General features: G+C 38.0%; 1 protein-coding gene across 1 annotated transcript; it reads left to right on the top strand.

The window, feature by feature from the left end:
* Positions 1–351: 351 nt before the first annotated feature.
* On the top strand, positions 352–16538 carry LOC102717378. Its single transcript, XM_015841941.2, is given in 14 exon segments — positions 352–574; positions 798–1118; positions 1739–1900; positions 2518–2687; positions 3289–3444; positions 4116–4471; positions 5139–5333; positions 11086–11189; positions 11276–11584; positions 12705–12866; positions 13983–14152; positions 14741–14896; positions 15204–15556; positions 16053–16538. Coding segments are annotated over 14 exon segments (3012 nt in total). The 5' UTR covers positions 352–367; the 3' UTR covers positions 16244–16538.
* The last annotated feature ends 1219 nt before the right edge of the window (positions 16539–17757 follow it).

Raw genomic sequence — 17757 nt, 5'->3', positions numbered from 1 at the left:
ATTTATAAATTATTTTTATTTATAAATACCTCGTTTATTTATTTTCCTCAAAAAAAAAACGAAACGATAAGACCATTGGTCAGCATCGGACGGTCACTGGGCCAAGTTTGACTACGAGTCAAATAGCATAAGGCGATTCCGGTCAACGGTCAAGGCTTAAAAACCACTCGCTAAGCATGCACAAAACAGATTCCTCACGCAGCCATCAACTGTACGAAACCACACGCGTTTTCTTGTACGTATTAGGCGCATATTAACTTACCAAATTAACACTCTCATCCACATGCATCGTTGCCTATATATCCATGACCAAATTTGAGCTGAGGTAGCCACACTTGTATAGCTGCCTTGGAAGCTCTTGCTCATCATGCGCCGCTTTGAGCTTCTCTTCCTCCTCCTCCTCCTCTGCTCGCCGTGTCTCTTCTCTGTCTCCGATGGGAGGAGGATGACGGCGCAGACGAATGACTTGCAGCCGTCGTCTCCCATTCGCGCGGTGAACCTCGGAGGGTGGCTTGTCACCGAGGGCTGGATCCTGCCATCCCTCTTCGATAACATTGTCAACAAAGATCTTCTGGTTCGTATCTAAATTGATTTCGCGGTTCATGAAAAAATAGCGAAAGACACTATATTTTGTAGCGTCCTCAGAATGTACCAAATTTTATATTAGAAAATATGAAATTTCAAATGCTGTAAGAAAAATTTCATATCACTACACAAGAAGCTATTTTTAAGACAAAAGTATTGATCAATTAGTTAGCCACTATCTTTCATAACACATCTTATGTTGTGCCCATTAGGATGGCACTCAGCTCCAGTTCAAGTCGGTGACCCAGGGGATGTACCTCTCAGCTGAACAGGGCGGAGGCGCCAGCATCGTCGCCAACCGGGCGAGTGCCTCGGGGTGGGAGACCTTCAAGCTATGGAGGATCAACGACGACACATTCAATCTCAAGGTGTTCGACAACCACTTCGTCACCATCGCCGGCGACGGTGTCACCGTCACCGCGACCGTGGGTTCACCGGGGCCAGGGGAGGCGTTCCAGTTTCAGATGTTGCGTAACAGCAATAACGTTCTGACCCATCTGCGCATCAGGGCACCAAATGGAAGGTTCCTGCAGGTATGACTAATATGTTTCTACCTCCGGTCATCTTTATTTGTCGATTCAAATAAACATTTTGCCTATTTTGTTTGCTAATTGCTTGTCTGAAATGTCATTTAATTATGTGTGGAGGGAGCACTGCTAACCATCTTTCCAATTTAACCATCGAAAGTAGTAGTTTAGCAATTTGTGTGAAATCTGTGGATAAATCAAGAGCTGGCTAGGCCCATGAACATAAATTGGTCCTCTTTTACTTTTTCTACGGTGAATAAGTCAACAAAAATGTGTTCTTGACAATGTGTTTAATTTGTTGAAGGTTAACAAGTTAGACTGTCTGTCTGCATTATTTTTCCTGTTCTGTCTGCATCACAAAAAACTGAAGTTGTTCTCCGGTCAAATGTAGAGGACCAAAACTGTATTGTTCTGTCCTAACCTTGACCGGTTGACCCCATCTAGGCTAGCAAAAAGCATTACCTTCTTTTGTTCATCGACCAATTTGATTAGCATCAAATCACACTTTTCGAGGCACAGATAATCATCATAATCCACAAACCACAAGCTAATTAAAAAGAGCTAACGAAAATTTGCCTTATATATGTCGTAAAATATGATTTTGTTTTCTCTTGTGATGATGCTAGGCCAAGACAAAGGGCTCAGTTACAGCAGATTATGATGGTGAAAGCACGAGCTGGCGCGACAATGACCCATCGGTGTTTGCAGTCACAAACGTGTATGGTCTTCGAGGGGAGTACCAACTCTGCAATGGCTATGGTAGAACAAAAGCCACACAAGTGCTCAGGGTAAGACCTTTAATTAATTACTTTTTTTTTGTTTCATATTATAAGTCACTTTTGATATTTTTTTATAACCCAAAACTATTGAAGTTTTGGTCGAATTTGTGAAAAATGTACTAATATCGACAACACTAAATCAGTTTCATTAACCAACTATTGAATATAATTTTACGGTATACTTATTTTATTTTAAAAACACTGTTATATTTTTCTATAAACTTTGATTAAACTTATTGGGAGCAGCTCATTTTGCCTCCGTTTTTACCTTCACATGGAAATATCCTGTGTAGAACTTGTTGTTTTCTTCCTATCAAGATCACTTTTAAGGGCAATATATAGCTGAAAATTCTAAAAATAAAGGAATATGCAAATTACAGAATCGATACTTCCTTCTTGGGGTGGCGCATTAGTTGCTTCTTTCCTTTAGCTTTATGTAAGCTGGGGTTTATTCCATTCTTGTTATGTTTTAAACTATTGTATTTTTTTTAGCTTCACTGGAATAATTAGGCCACGTGCATCTATAGTGCATATGCCAGAAATTTACACCCCATCTTTTCATTTTTGCCTATGTATATAAGCTAATATTTAAATTTTCAACTTTGATTTTCATATTAATTCCCTAGGAACATTGGAGCACGTACATAGTTGAGAGTGATTTCCAATTCATCTCAACAAGTGGGCTAAATGCAGTTAGAATTCCAGTTGGTTGGTGGATAGCCAGCGATCCCAGTCCTCCAGCTCCTTTCGTCGGTGGATCCCTCGAAGCCTTGGATAACGCATTTCAATGGGCAGAGTAAGTATACATGATTTTTTTTATCCAAAAGGCTCAACAGAGTGAAAAAAAGTAGCCTTGATGTACGGGCAATCCGTGACTCGCTCTAGTTCAACTAAATTAATTGACTAAGTTTTATCGTTAAGATCTCAAATATAAAACTTAGGCCCCTTCGATTCAAAAGAAATTCATAAGAATTTTAGAGGATTTTATTCCTATAGAAAATTTTCGTACAAAACCATTTGAATCAAAGAATGAGCCCTATGAAATTCCTATGGAATGCCTCTTCCCATATAAGTTTTGGAAAAAATTTAACAAGAGGTAGAACCTCATGAAAAAAATCCTTTGAGTTTTTATCTCTCCTCAAATTCCTTTGTTTTTTATGTGGTTAATCAAACGGCTATTTCTATGTTTTTCTTGTGTTTTGCAATCTTCTGTTTTATGCTTACATTCCCGTCAGAATCATATGTTTTTTTTTATATTGCTCCGTTTTTTTCTTTTGTGTGATTCAAAAGAGACCCTTAGCTCATTCAGTTAAATTAGAGCTAATCTCGATCCGGTCGCTGCCTTGATATATACATGCTCTACAGTTTAATGTGTACATTATATATGCACACTACAGGAAGTATAACTTGGGAGTCATTGTGGACTTGCATGCTGCACCTGGTTCTCAGAACCCGTTTGAACACAGCGCCTCCAAAGATGGTTCCCGGGAGTGGGGCACCACAGATGCAAACATAGCCCAAACCGTCCAAGTCATCGATTTCCTTGCATCCAGGTCACACTCCATTACATCCATGAAGATTTCAATTCAATTCACAATTCCTTCTCAAAAAAAAAAAGAAGAGAAGACTTAATTCACAATACAATTAACATACACTAAAATATATTATACTACCTTCATTTCATGATGTAAGATGTTTGTCTTTTTTAATTGCAACATTTGACCATTCGTCTTATTCAAAAATTTAGTATAAACATAAAAAATGGCAAGTCATGCTTAAACTTCTTTTAATAATAAAGTAATTCACAAGCAAAATAAGGAGCCGACTCCAGTGCGTTTTACTGGTAGTAGAATTTTATCCATATCGTTGATCTATTTTTATCGGATAGCTGTGATTAAATTATACTACTAACAATATTAGATGCAGTAGAAATTTGAAGGGGTAATATCGTCATTTTTATTGTGATCTTTATTTCTAAAGGAAACAAAATTACAAAATATTGCTAATCAAGTAATTAACAAAGTAAAAAATACCATCTACTAAATACTGCTAATCAAGTAATTAAAATGCACCGGAGAATTACCCACAAAATAAATGATATTTCTATAATCTTTTGAATAAGACAAATGGTCCAACATTATAAAAAAAATCAAACATCTTACGTTACGAAACGGAGGGAGTAACTAATTTTTTTTCATTTCCTCTTGTCCTAAATTAATCATAGATATACGAGCAGCCCAAGCCTGCTAGCCATTGAGCTGCTGAACGAGCCACAGGGACCCGGCGTCTCTCTGGAAGCTCTGACGAAATACTACAAGGACGGCTACGACGCCGTGCGCAAGCACACGGCGACGGCGTACGTGATCATGTCCAACCGGCTGTCGGCGGAGAAAAACACGGAGCTGCTCGACTTCGCCGGCGGCCTGCCCGGCGCCGTCGTCGACGTGCACTACTACAACCTCTACACCGGCGAGTTCAACGGCCTGACCGTGGAGCAGAACATCGAGTACGTGAGGACCAAACGTGCGGATGAGCTCGCCACTGTCACCAGGCAGAATGGCCGGCCATTGTCATTTGTGGGTAAGGCCCTGTTTAGTACTTTGGTTCCCAAAAAATTTTCACAAAAACATATATCGATTTTTTGACATTTAAATAGAGCATTAAACATAGATTTAACAAAAAAAGCTTAGTTTGTTCTAGACCTTGTTCCCATTGGAAGAATAAAGTATGTGTTACGAACATTTTTAATTACCTTTCCGACTTAGCCACATGCTATCTGCTAGTAGTATTTTTATTATAGTCCGTACGGGAATCTTGATTGTTGATTTAAGATTCTAATACAGTTACAAAAAATATTCTACTACTATTAGTTTATGTGGTAGCTAGTACAAATAAATATGATCTGTGAGATTAAAAAAATAAATATATTTATTAGTCCTATTAACATTAGAGTGCACCGTAAAGCACCTATACTTTTTCTACTAATAAATATTTGACTTCTTTTTATAAGTCGGTTTGTGAAATTCCAACCATCAATATTTCTACTAAAATAATCTTATAAGGTAAATCAACCTATCTATTTATTTGGTTTTTAACTGATAACTATTTGAGAAATATATATTGATGGTGCAAATTTTAAAAGTTCGACTGATATTTATTCTAAATGTTAAATATTTATGACTAGAACAAATACTACTTATTAATGAGAATTACATGTTTGGTGTGATGCGTTGCCATTGCTACACAGGAGAGTGGGTGGCAGAGTGGAACGTGAACACAACTGATGGGAACTATCAGAGGTTTGCACAAATCCAGCAAGACGTGTATGGTCGAGCTAGCTTCGGATGGGCCTATTGGACGTTCAAGAACGTGAACCACCACTGGAGCATGGAGTGGATGATCAAGAATGGAATCATCTCACTCAAAAACTAGAAATGAATATGTTCTTTTCTTCCCCAGTTACCATGAATTACTAAAATACATATATATAAGCCCGACTAAAGCCAATGAGAGTTTGAGTATATATGTGTCAGTGTTCTTAATTAATAAATGAGTCACAGAATAATTATGAATAAATGAGTCACAGAAGCACGGAGCCCTGTGTTGACCGCAAGTGTTGGTTTTAATTGAAGGTGGATAGATGAAATAAAACATCTTCTTGCTAGATGTTTTAGTAATAAATGTTTGTAGATGTGAGTGCGTTTCCCTCGCACTAGTGTAAAATCCCTAATAAGAGATGCCTAATAGGTATCGGTTAATCTAAAACGGGCAACTATGAGAAATTTTCACCGCCTCGACACCTACAGTATAATCTAGATGCTGATTCTACGGGAAAAACTAACACATATAGTACACCTATCAGATTTTTTATGAAGCATCATGGCCCTTTTGGAAGGGGGGCATAAGTTAACTTATACACCAGCACGAAAAATATAGCAATAGAGTAGTATATGATTAATTAATTATTAATTATTATAAAATATAAAATAGATTAATATGATTTTTTAAAACAACTTTTTCTATAAATTTTTTTAAAAGAAATACACCGTTTAGCAGTTTGGGAAGCGTGCGCGTGGAAAACGAGGTAGACTTAGTTAACTTATGGTATGGTCGAACGTAGCCCATATATCATAAGTTATATATGTTAATTTTTAATTGGCACAGCACCCGTTGTTTTTAAAACCCAGGCCAGGGTGGGGATTCTTTTTAACCCCCACCTTCCTCTCCACCTCATACTCCCTCATGCACTCCTCTCTACTACCTTGCTCCTCTTCTTTGTTGCCATGACCTCCCCTCTACCTGCCCTTACCCTCTCCATCTCTGGCCCCCAACCCCACCCCCCCCTCCCTGCTCCTCTCCACTACTGTTATGAACTAGGATGTCAAATCTGACGACCCTACCCACCCCACCCTCATGCCGCGGGCTGCCATCAGGGAGCCCCGACCGGCATTGTCCGAGATGGTTGCCATCTGCGTCGGCCTCACGGTCATCATTAACCTATTGGTGTCTACGTTCTCGCTCATCGCCACGATGTAGCTCGCCTTCAACACCATCACACCGTGCCTCATCAACACGCTACCCATGCCCTGTCTGGACAACGCCGTCGCTTGAGTCCAGCCAGCCAGCCGTCGTCGCTGTCACCGGAGGAAGGCCATAAAAGGATCGAAAAGAAGAGAAAGCAAGAAAAGATGAAAGAGAGAGAGAGAAAAAAAGAAAAACTTGACATGTGGGGTCCATTACATGTCACGTCAGCAAAACTAGGCAAAGCATGAATCGATACTGGCGAGAGACTTTTTTGAATGGTTTATACGAGTTTAGGGGTATATATTTCTCTTTTTGCGATTAATAGGCGTCAGATAGACTTAACGTTTAGTGGAGGGATCTCCGGTGAACTTTTTCCTTATATTATTGTTAAATGGGCTTTTATTTTTATTGGACGATATACCAGTTTTTGAAGTTTATAATGCCTTCTCGGATCTCCACTAGTACAGACTATCTCCCGTCCCCCGACCCAAGTCCTAGTGGGGCCAAAATGCTCTCCACCCCCGTCCCCATAGGGGAAATTGCCATCCCTAAGAATGGCTTGAGCCTGATCCTGACTTTTCCAAGGAGAAAAAGTGTGGCATTTTGGCTATGTTCTTTTCCCGCTGAAGATAAGATATTATATGATTTTTTTGATAAATATTTAGTGGCGTAATTGAAGAAAGTAGTTACTATAAAGTTAAAAGTGTATTTTAGAAAGTTAAGATGATGAACTTCAATATAGAACTTTTTGTAAAAAAAATTCACACTTTAGTAGTTCAGGGAAAAAATGAGAATAATCAGGGAAAAAAGCGCAACCTTTGTACAAAATGGCTCTTTAGTATTTGTGATGTTCGGTCCATATGTCTTTCGTCTGCAAATCTCTTGTCCTCGTATAATCCCTTGCTCGCGCGCAAGCTTGAAATGATCTTTTCATCTAAGTTGTGATCCGGTTACACCATTATATTTGTTACAATTATCTTTAAAACAAGATCTTGGAGGGGTATATTCTGATTAAAAAATATACACGACAAGCTGATCCTATAATTATTTTTTTAGTGTATTGCATCCAGATTATATCCCTGAAACCAAACGAAGAAATAGGTTCACCTCGCGACTGTCCATACAAACCAAACAAAACAAGTTGAATGACCATGGTTGTGTTCTTTTGCTTAATGAATAATAAAATATTATCTATTTTTATAGCTATTAATAATATAAACAATAAAATAAACTGATGTAAAATTGAAAGTCTACATAAAACATTAAAATAAAATGATAACCTTGTATATATAAGTTTTTTGCAAAAAAAAACACCAGGGAGTATGTGTGTAAAAGCCGAGTAATAATCTGTGGCAAAAGAACCTAGCCGATATATAACAAAAATATAAATGACCACGTACATCCGATCTTATCCATGACCATATCAATAACCAAACATGTCACAAATGATCAAAACGTCAATTTCCGGCCAGCCTTTCCTGGCTTGTCTCCACCGGCCGGATTCAGGGTGTGCCGTGCTACGCGGGCGACAGATCGCGCGGGATCATGCACGTCTCACGGGTCCAGCATAAAAAGGAAAGCGTGCACGCACGTCTCAACAGCACGAATCGATCGCGGCGGCGACGATCTCACAGCCCCTACAGAAAAAATATTAGAAAGGACTATAAAAAAGAGTAAAGATCTGTGAAAGTTATGTCTACTTTCCACCTTTACTCTCTTTGCTAATACCAAAAAATTTATAAAGGGTAAGGGGGCTTCAATGCGCCGACCGGGTAGGATAGACTAAAGCCCCCTAGCTCTGGTAGTAAATCCGCTGCTGGCCCCATACATGTTCTAATGCTGTTTTCTACCTGAGATTATCGGTTCTATTTTTTCGCTTCGGCTTATACTTATAAGCTAGATTTTTAGGATTTTTCGATTATAGTTTAATTATTTTTTTAAGTCTTGGTTTTTAAATCGTTAAGAACAAATATATAAAATTTTATTAAAAAATATTTTTCATTATAAATATGTTATTTGGCTTATCAGGCCGTGTTCTTTACACGTGTTAACTAAATTTTCTCGTTTTTCTTATGCATATTTCCCGAACTGTTAAACAGTGTATGCTATACGAAAATTTTCTATATAAAATTTCTTTAAAAAATAATATTAATCTATTTTTATTTTTATGAACTAATAATTAATTAATCATATACTAATATTAATCGATTGCTACGTTTTTCACGCCAATAAATCACACCCTGACCAAGGCAGCCACAATCACCTCTATTGGCATGCCAGTGCCAGGATGCAGCGGGAGACGCGGGGCATTTAACTCTGGTTATTCACAGTTATGAACAAAATCACTCCATACGAAACACAAAAGTTAAGAAAAGTACAGATTAAGGGTGTGTTTGGTTGGTGAGATATGCCTAGATGTGAGATAGTCGTCCAGGTTTTCGATGCATTTGGTTCGTGGGCGAAACCGGATATGGTGGCCCAGAAAGAGAATATTTAGATGGGTGTATCCGGCCAAATTGGCCAGATTAGCTCATCCACCTCTGCGAACCATGATCATTAGTGATTGTTTAGTGATAATTAGCTTGTTTACATATTAATTAGTAATTATCAAGTTTAAATTAGTATTAATTAATGATGATAGATATATTTAATTGATAATTTATATTAATTACGATAAAATCTATGATGATTAATTTATATTATTATTTATTAGTAATTCAATATGTCCATCCTATCCATCATCATCCATCCAACCAAACAAAAAATTAGATCATCTCATCCATCTAACCAAACATAAAACTGGATCACCATATCCCTAAAAATATGGATGATCATATCTCATCTCACCTTGACCACCAACTAAACGCACCCTAAATTGCAACGGTAACATAATCTAGTAGAAATATCCTTGTTCATATTTTAAAAAATCTCAATAATCTGTCTGAGCACATTATGAAACAACTAAAGGAAATTACGACTTAACTTTCTGACTAGTATGCTTTGGATGCAACAAATGATTTCATTATCCTATTTATTAGGCCTAACATAGTGTATATATTCACTTATATATTTATATTTCAAAAACAATTGGGTATGCCAGTGAATACATGAAACTGAAACTTATGGTGTGTCTGCTCCTGCCAGTGTGTACGTACTTATAACAGGTTTAGGGCCTGTTTGGTATATCTCCACTCCAATATTTTTAACTCTATTCTAATTTTTTCCTGCCAAACGTGTTCAGCTTCAGAAACTCCAAATCCGAAAAAATCCTGAAGTTAGAGGCCAACTCTTTATTTTTTTTCTGAAGCTCCTCAAGGGGTGCTCCAAAAACCAATCTTATCAACCTAAACATTACTATTTGTCAATAGCTTAAATTTTTTTAATCTATTTTATCCATTAGATTGCTTTAAGATTTGTGCCTTTTCACATGCTGCTTTGTTTGATTTCCTCTATTATTATTTGATTTCCATCTAACATCTAACAAAATCAATTATTATTTGATTTCCATCCAGCCTCTAACAAAATCGATTGATGAATTTAGTTTTTTCAAACGACTGACCAATAAATGTCCCCTGCTTATAATAGTATATACTACGCCCATTTCCGAAATGCACATGTAAATATGCTTAAATCTCCCAAGATATTACTTTGAAAAATATACAAATGTTTGTGCTACGCAAGTTCATGCTGTCATGCAGCCAATAGAATTATACGCCAGCCGCTGAATCCATCCGTCCATTAATGGACCAATCAACGCTGTCGAAGCTGATCCAAGAATTATCCCATCTGATGATTATCTAGAAAAATCTATGCCATCCGTTCGATCATCTCATCGGACGGCCACGGCGCAGGGTTTGACCGGTCAAAGCAAAGGCATCCGGCCAGCCGCACCATCTATCGATCGGACGGCTGCAGTCAAAAGTCAAAGAACGCTGCTCATTATGAAGCCAACGTTGCCGCTAGTGGACTGTGCGCCCTGATTATTGAAAGTTTTTATGCCCGTATCTTTTGAACGGTTGAACCATATGTTTTTTTAAAAAAATTTCTACGTAAAAATTTATTGTTTCATATTTTTGAAGCAAAATAATTTTATCATATATATTATTAAATAAATATCAAGATGTTGGATAATCTTTTAGCAACAAAAGAATATAAGCTCCCATTGTTTGTTTCGCAGTTACAACTGCTTATAAGCCAAAATTTAAATTTTAGAACTTAATTTTAGACTTAATTTTGTAGTTTTTTCATCATAGTTTATTTTACACATTTCGCTTTTGAGTCAATATGGACATGTATATAAAAGTTTTACCTGTAAATTATTTTTTATTTGCAAAAACATGTTTTCGCTTATTTCCGAAACAATGGGGGGCATAGTTACTATAGCTAGGCATCAACTGTTCAACTCTGGGTGTCCACATTTTATTCTATTCTTGCATTTATAATTATCAAGTAGGCAGTTCGTACGCACATGCTGCATCCATCGTGCCTCTATAAATGCATTGCCAAGGTGAGCTAAGATAACCATCCACGCTGATCAGCGATCGAGCTGAATAATCTGATCCTCTTCACCATGCCCAAGCTCGAGCTGCTTCTCCTCTTCCTCCTCTTCTCGCCCTCCATCTTCTCCGTCTCTGATGGGAGGACGGTGGCGCGGCGGCCGGCGAACCAAGGGGTGTCGCCTCCCATTCGAGCGGTGAACCTCGGAGGGTGGCTCGTCACCGAGGGATGGATACTCCCATCCCTCTTCGATGGCATTCTTAACAAAGACCTTCTGGTACATACACATGTACATCGGTTTTTTAAGATTTAAAAAGTTTGACTGAATCTTATCCTAAACGTCGAACGCCATTTGCATCGTAGGACGGAACCCAGCTCCAGTTCAAGTCGGTGACCCAAAACATGTACCTGTGCGCCGAGCAAGGCGGCGGCACCATCCTCGTCGCCAATCGGACGAGCGCCTCGGGGTGGGAGACCTTCAAGCTATGGAGGATCGACGAGAACACCTTCAACCTCAGGGTGTTCGACAACCACTTCGTGACTGTCGCCAGCGATGGCGCCACCGTTGTCGCAACGGTGGCCTCGCCGGGGGCGGGGGAGGCGTTCCACCTCGTGCGCAACGACGACCAGACCCGTGCTCGCATAAGGGCCCCCAATGGGAGGTTTCTGCAGGTAAGAAAGACGCCACACATCGGTCACCATCACACACCTTGAAAGCTACGGTGGTTTTGCATGTTTCCAATGGCAACAGCTAGTTAGGCCACCTCTAACAATACAGATAGCATGCTATCTCTAAGCATCCTAAAATACAACTTGTTCAATGGTCTAACTCTTAGCAAATAGCTCATAATACAAATGGCCCTACAATTCATTCTCACTTCATAATTAAATATGTGCAAGAGACTATCTCTTGATTAAGAGATAGCTTTTATCTCTTTTCTATTAAAAAATTGTATAGTATATCTTATATATAGCTTATAGATTTTCATTGGAGGTGACCTTAGTAGTAGTGGATTTCCTGGAGGTCAGGATAGATGGATAGATAGGCAGGCAGGCATGCATGTGCTGGATTGCTGCCAAACTTGCGAGCTGCATATTGGTCCATGCATGGCGTGTTGTATCGCTCTCTGAACAGTGGTGGCAACGACAAATATATGGCCAGCGCATTCATGCAGGTTATGATCGAGCTAGAGATCAGCCAGTTTGTGCATTGCTAAAAGCATTGTTGGTATTCTATTAGATTATTAAAATGTTCCTTTTTAGTCACTTCAATGATTAATTTTAAAATTTTTGAGATAATTGGATTGGGTACGTCTTAAACCATACGTATGATCGAAATCATGAGAATTAGTGCATAATTGCTTATACTGTGGTAAAAAGGGATTATGGCAACAACTATACCATTTGTTTGGATTATTTTTTGCATGGGTCAAAGGGATTCAACGTTTCTCTGGCAGTCAAATTTATACGACTACGATCGTATTGTTTCAAAATTGACTCTTACACCTTACATTTAGCCTAAACTATTGACTTTCTAGGATAGATGGGTTCCTAAGTTGGCTCAGAAATATGGAAGAGAAATTAGGCACCGTTCGGATCGAACAGGATACATCATACATGCATGTTTTCTTGTTTTCCGTTAGGACACTTCTTATACGGTTAAACTTATTGTACAAGAACTTTCTACATCCTTCCACAAATTAAGTTTCCTAATTTCAGTCTTTACCATATTTCTTATGGTTAGCTTGATGTAAATAAAGTATGGCTTGTTTTCTTTTTGTTATGACGCTAGGCGAGGACAAGGGACTTGGTTACGGCAGATTATGATGGAAGCAGCACAAATTGGGGCGACGATGACCCCTCGGTGTTTGTGGTCACCAGGGTCGGCGGTCTACAAGGGGAGTACCAAATCTGCAATGGCTATGGTAAAGCAAAGGCCACACAAGTGCTCAGGGTAACACATCTCAAGCTCATTAATTTATTTCAGCTCCACTTTTTTAGTTGGATGGGGGTAAATAGCTAAACATTTCAAATATGAAAATTTGCAACCATGTTATTATGATTTTTTAAAGTTAGAGATATATTATTGGTATTTCACTGACATATAAGACACACATGAGTCAATGATACGTGGATTAGGATGACATATCTCCAATTTAGCAAAATTATAATGACGGTATTGCAATTTTGATTCCTCCAGTTTAATATTTTTTCAATAATGATATGGTCTTCTAGATACCGTGATTTTCTATTAAAATATATCTAATAAATTAATACATGTTGTGTTAGTAGTCTCGAACTAAATATTTTAAAGTTGTTAATTAGTCCAAGTTTTAAAAGTTTGACCATATTGTTATTTAAAATAACAAGAATTATAGAACTGAACAGAGTACTCGGAGAAATATTGAACATAACAAAGACTAAGTAAACTAGTTTAATATAGACCGGAACAACCTTTCGGCTCTTAAATTACCAGAAAGTGATATTTACATATCCGTTTCCATAGCTCAAGGGCAAATGACTGTAACCTCTTGATCTCTTGAAAGTGGTCAATGCATCTAGATACCATAGCTTGCTTCCAGGTTTGGTTTTGAGTTGATGGATACTATCGCCTATTCTTGTTCGTTAACAAAATTATAGACAGCTATCTTTGAATAATAGTGGCGAGAACTGGTATTACTCAGATAAGAATGGCTGGGCTATGACCAGATGTTCCCAGCAAGTACTTTGACAAAATTGATGAAAACCTTAAATTTCTATCAGGACCATCAAGTTTTGACTGATTCAAGGCATTTTCTCCAGTCCAATTAATTCCATAAGAGAACTAGAGGGCTAGAGGCTGGCACTAATCAACAAAATAACAGATGACTATTTTCTGTGGATAAGCACAAAGCCATCATATCCTTGCATTTCTTCAGGAATGGAATCAATTACATATATGTCTCCTGGTCTTTTTAATAGAACAGGCAGCTGCAAGCCTCTGCTGCCAATTTGTGACTAATCGATCAGCAAATTATATGGACAAAGTGAGATGATTTTTGGTGTCTTTATTTTGCTGTCTTTTTCTCAGCAACACTGGCGCACATACATAGTGGAGAATGACTTCAAGTTCATATCAACAAGTGGTCTAAACGCAGTGAGAATCCCAGTTGGATGGTGGATTGCTAGCGACCCCAATCCTCCTGCTCCTTTCGTGGCAGGATCTCTCCAAACCTTGGATAATGCATTCAAATGGGCAGAGTAAGTATAGCATCTTCACAATTTAACCTGGAAATTATTCATTGTTTCAGAACCACCGCAATTGATCTTAGGTTGTGTTTAGTTCGCAAAAAATTTTAGAAGGAAGGTCACATCGACACGTAAAACATCACATTTGAAGTATTAAACGTAGTCTAATTACAAAACAAATTTTAGATTCCGCCTGGAAACCGCGAGAGGAATTTTGTGAGTCTAATTAATCCGTCACTAGCACATGTTAGTTACTATAGCACTTATGACTATTCATGCATTAATTAGACTCAAAAGATTCGTCTCACGATTTCCTCCATAATTGTGTAATTAGTTTTAATGTTCATGTATATTTAATGTTTTATTTAGATGTCCAAAGATTCAATGTGATGTTTTTGGAAAAAGTTTTTGGGAACTAAACGTGACCTTAGTTTCTGATCTGGCTAGGAAGTCAAGTGATGTTACATAAGTTTTCATTTCAAAGAAAAAGAACAATTCCAAAGCATGATTTCTGACAAAAAAGATGAACAGTCTCGATGGTTGTACTTTACAAATGACAGAGAATTATATGCATGTGTCCTCTGTATGTGTACATTGCAGGAAGTATAACTTGGGAGTGATCGTGGACTTGCACGCTGCACCTGGGTCACAGAACCCATACGAGCACAGTGCCTCCAAAGACGGCTCACAGGAGTGGGGCGCCACGGATGCCAACATAGCACAAACCGTCAAAGTCATCGATTTCCTCACAAACAGGTCGCATTTCACATTTCGATTATTCCACGTCTCAATTCACTACGCCTTTTGCTAATGCTTATATATTAGAATTTAAATTTTAACTTTAAACATAGAGTCGATTTTGGAGTTCTTTTATCGTATTCTAATTTTTAGATTTTTTTTCTTTTAGATCACTAAAGAGCACCTATATTCAAATTTTATTTATAAATTATTTTTCTTTGTAAATATGTTGTCCATATTTTTTTTCTCACATAAAAACGCCTGATTTATCAGTTACGGCGGATAATTTATCCCTTTTTCATGTCCTAAATTATTCTACACACAGATATAAGAGAAGCCCAAGCCTCCTGGCAGTGGAGCTCCTGAACGAGCCGCTGGCACCGGGCGCGTCTCTCCCGGCTCTGATGAAATACTACAAGGACGGCTACGACGCCGTGCGCAAGTACACGTCGACGGCGTACGTGATCATGTCCAACCGGCTGTCGGCGAGCAACACGGAGCTCCTCGACTTCGCCGGCGGCCTGCCGGGCGCCGTCGTCGACGTGCACTACTACAACCTCTTCACCAGCGACTTCGACGGCCTCACCGTGCAGCAGAACATCGACTTCGTCAGGAACAGCCGCTCGGCCGAGCTCGCCACCGTCACCAGGCAGAACGGCCGGCCACTGACATTTGTGGGTGAGTTGCCAAGTTATTTTTTGTTCTGCGAATTTCGATGAATATTTATTTGTCTTCAAAACGCAGTAGCGCCCGTAACACGCGCAGGGGCGGGCGGTGAGGGCTCATAATGCATGTAGGACGGATTTAGTATGAGGGTAGTGAGAAATTAATCGAGTTTCCATTACCCCTGTTAAAACCATGGGAGCCTCACGAAATGACTCTTCCAGAATTTTACGTCAAAATGAATTGAAAGAGGTTGGAGCTATATCTAATTATCTAATTTGTTCAGACCCCTATAGTAAGATCTACCACCGAACGCTCGTGCACTCACCGGTTAAGAGAAAGGAGAGATAAAAAGTAATCCAGTATTTTGCACCTTCCTCTTACTGGTTGGATTGGATCAACAAAAAAAATGTGTTTGCCAAGAATTTTCTTCATGATGGTATTCCTTTTACTTGAAGATTAATTTGCGTGTTTTTAATGTGATATGTATGTCGTGTAATTATGTGTGCAGGAGAGTGGGTGGCAGAGTGGAAAGTACAGGGAGCATCTGACCAGGATTACCAGAGGTTTGCACAGGCCCAGATAGATGTGTACGGGAAAGCTACCTTCGGATGGGCCTACTGGACCTTCAAGAACGTCAACAACCACTGGAGCATGGAGTGGATGATCAACAATGGGATCATCTCTCTCAACAACAACTAATATATCTGTTTCTAGTCTTTTTTTCTAAACGTATTAGAGCACATAAATAGGCCTATAAGCAAGGCCAATCATCAGTGATCAGTAGATCGATGCTGGGAGCATGTACTTCGCATACGTATGTACACAACTAATAATTAGTGAATAAGAGTAGCAAAAGCTCAAGCTGAAATAAAAGAGAAAAAATAAAGCTTGTTGTTTGATTTTCTTTAAAAGTAGGATTTTAACCTTGTAAGAGTTAATTGAGTCATTCACATCCTTAAATAAAAATCAGATAATACTTCAATCATATAATCTCAGCTTTCTCAAACACCATACAGTGGTATGCGACTATATTTCATATTACCAGCCCATCCACATGAATAAGTCTGAAGTATTTTCGGCCTTCAAAATAAGCTTATGCTAATCTGTGACTCTTGCTATACCGGTATACCCTGTAGGTCAAGATTTTGTGTTTGGACCTCCTGGGAATCGAGAAAGACTTGTACTCCCTCCATATTTTTATATATGATATCGTTGACTTTTAGAATCACGTTGGACCATTCGTCTTATTCAAAATTTATATCTAAATATGCAAAATTATAATGCATAATTAAAGTTTTTATAATAATAAATCATATTATAACAAAATAATTAATAATTATATAATTTTTTTTAATAAGACGAATGGTCAAACGTGAACCTAAAAGTCAACGAGGGAGTACAAGCTCTAGGGATCCATTTGTGCCCCTATTAAATTTTTTTTTTTGGAAGACGGCCCTATTAAATCTTAATAATAGAATTGGACCCATCAAGGTGGTGTCATCAGTAGGGTTGAAGATGGAAGGGTAAAGGTGAATAATACATGTAGCATAATCATTTTCAAATTTTCAATTGGATATGGTGACAAATAAGAATAAATTGAATATAGAAATAAATACAAATTATTTCGAACACAAGCTACTATTAGAGACATAATTTAGAAATAATTTATTCTTAGAACATTAAAATCACAGAAGCTACTATGAGAGACATATGTGTTGATTCCGGTAACACATCTCGAGCATACAATCTTTAACTACAGTCACCGCGCACACCAACTAACAAAATTCACTAAAAGAAATTGTACATGTACTCCTAATAGTATTAAACATGTATGTAAAATCATAACTTTGTGTACATTATAGTCTAGTAAATAAGTCCGACAGTTTTGAGATTATAAATTTGACATTTTTTTTACCTTTTTTTGCTGTTCCCTATATATGATGAATTCCAAGATAGTAATTTACTTATTTACATATAATTGTAATGCTATTATATGTAAAACGCAAAGTGTGAACTATACATATAGGGATCAGATGAGCTAATTAAATTTGGTTGAATTTGTCTCTCTAATAGGCAGTTACCTCTGTTCATGATTAATACTCCGTATAGGTAGGAGTGGTAATGGGCAAAGATCTTTGAGTTCTTTCACAATCCTATTTAATTCTTAAAAAATTTTAGTTCAAAACTCTATAAAATCTTATTTTTAACTTATT

Source organism: Oryza brachyantha, chromosome 10 (assembly GCF_000231095.2).
Source record: "Oryza brachyantha chromosome 10, ObraRS2, whole genome shotgun sequence".
Lineage (NCBI taxonomy): Eukaryota > Viridiplantae > Streptophyta > Magnoliopsida > Poales > Poaceae > Oryza > Oryza brachyantha.
Note: the sequence above shows the minus strand (reverse complement) of the source record. Positions and strands in the feature narration are given on the sequence as shown.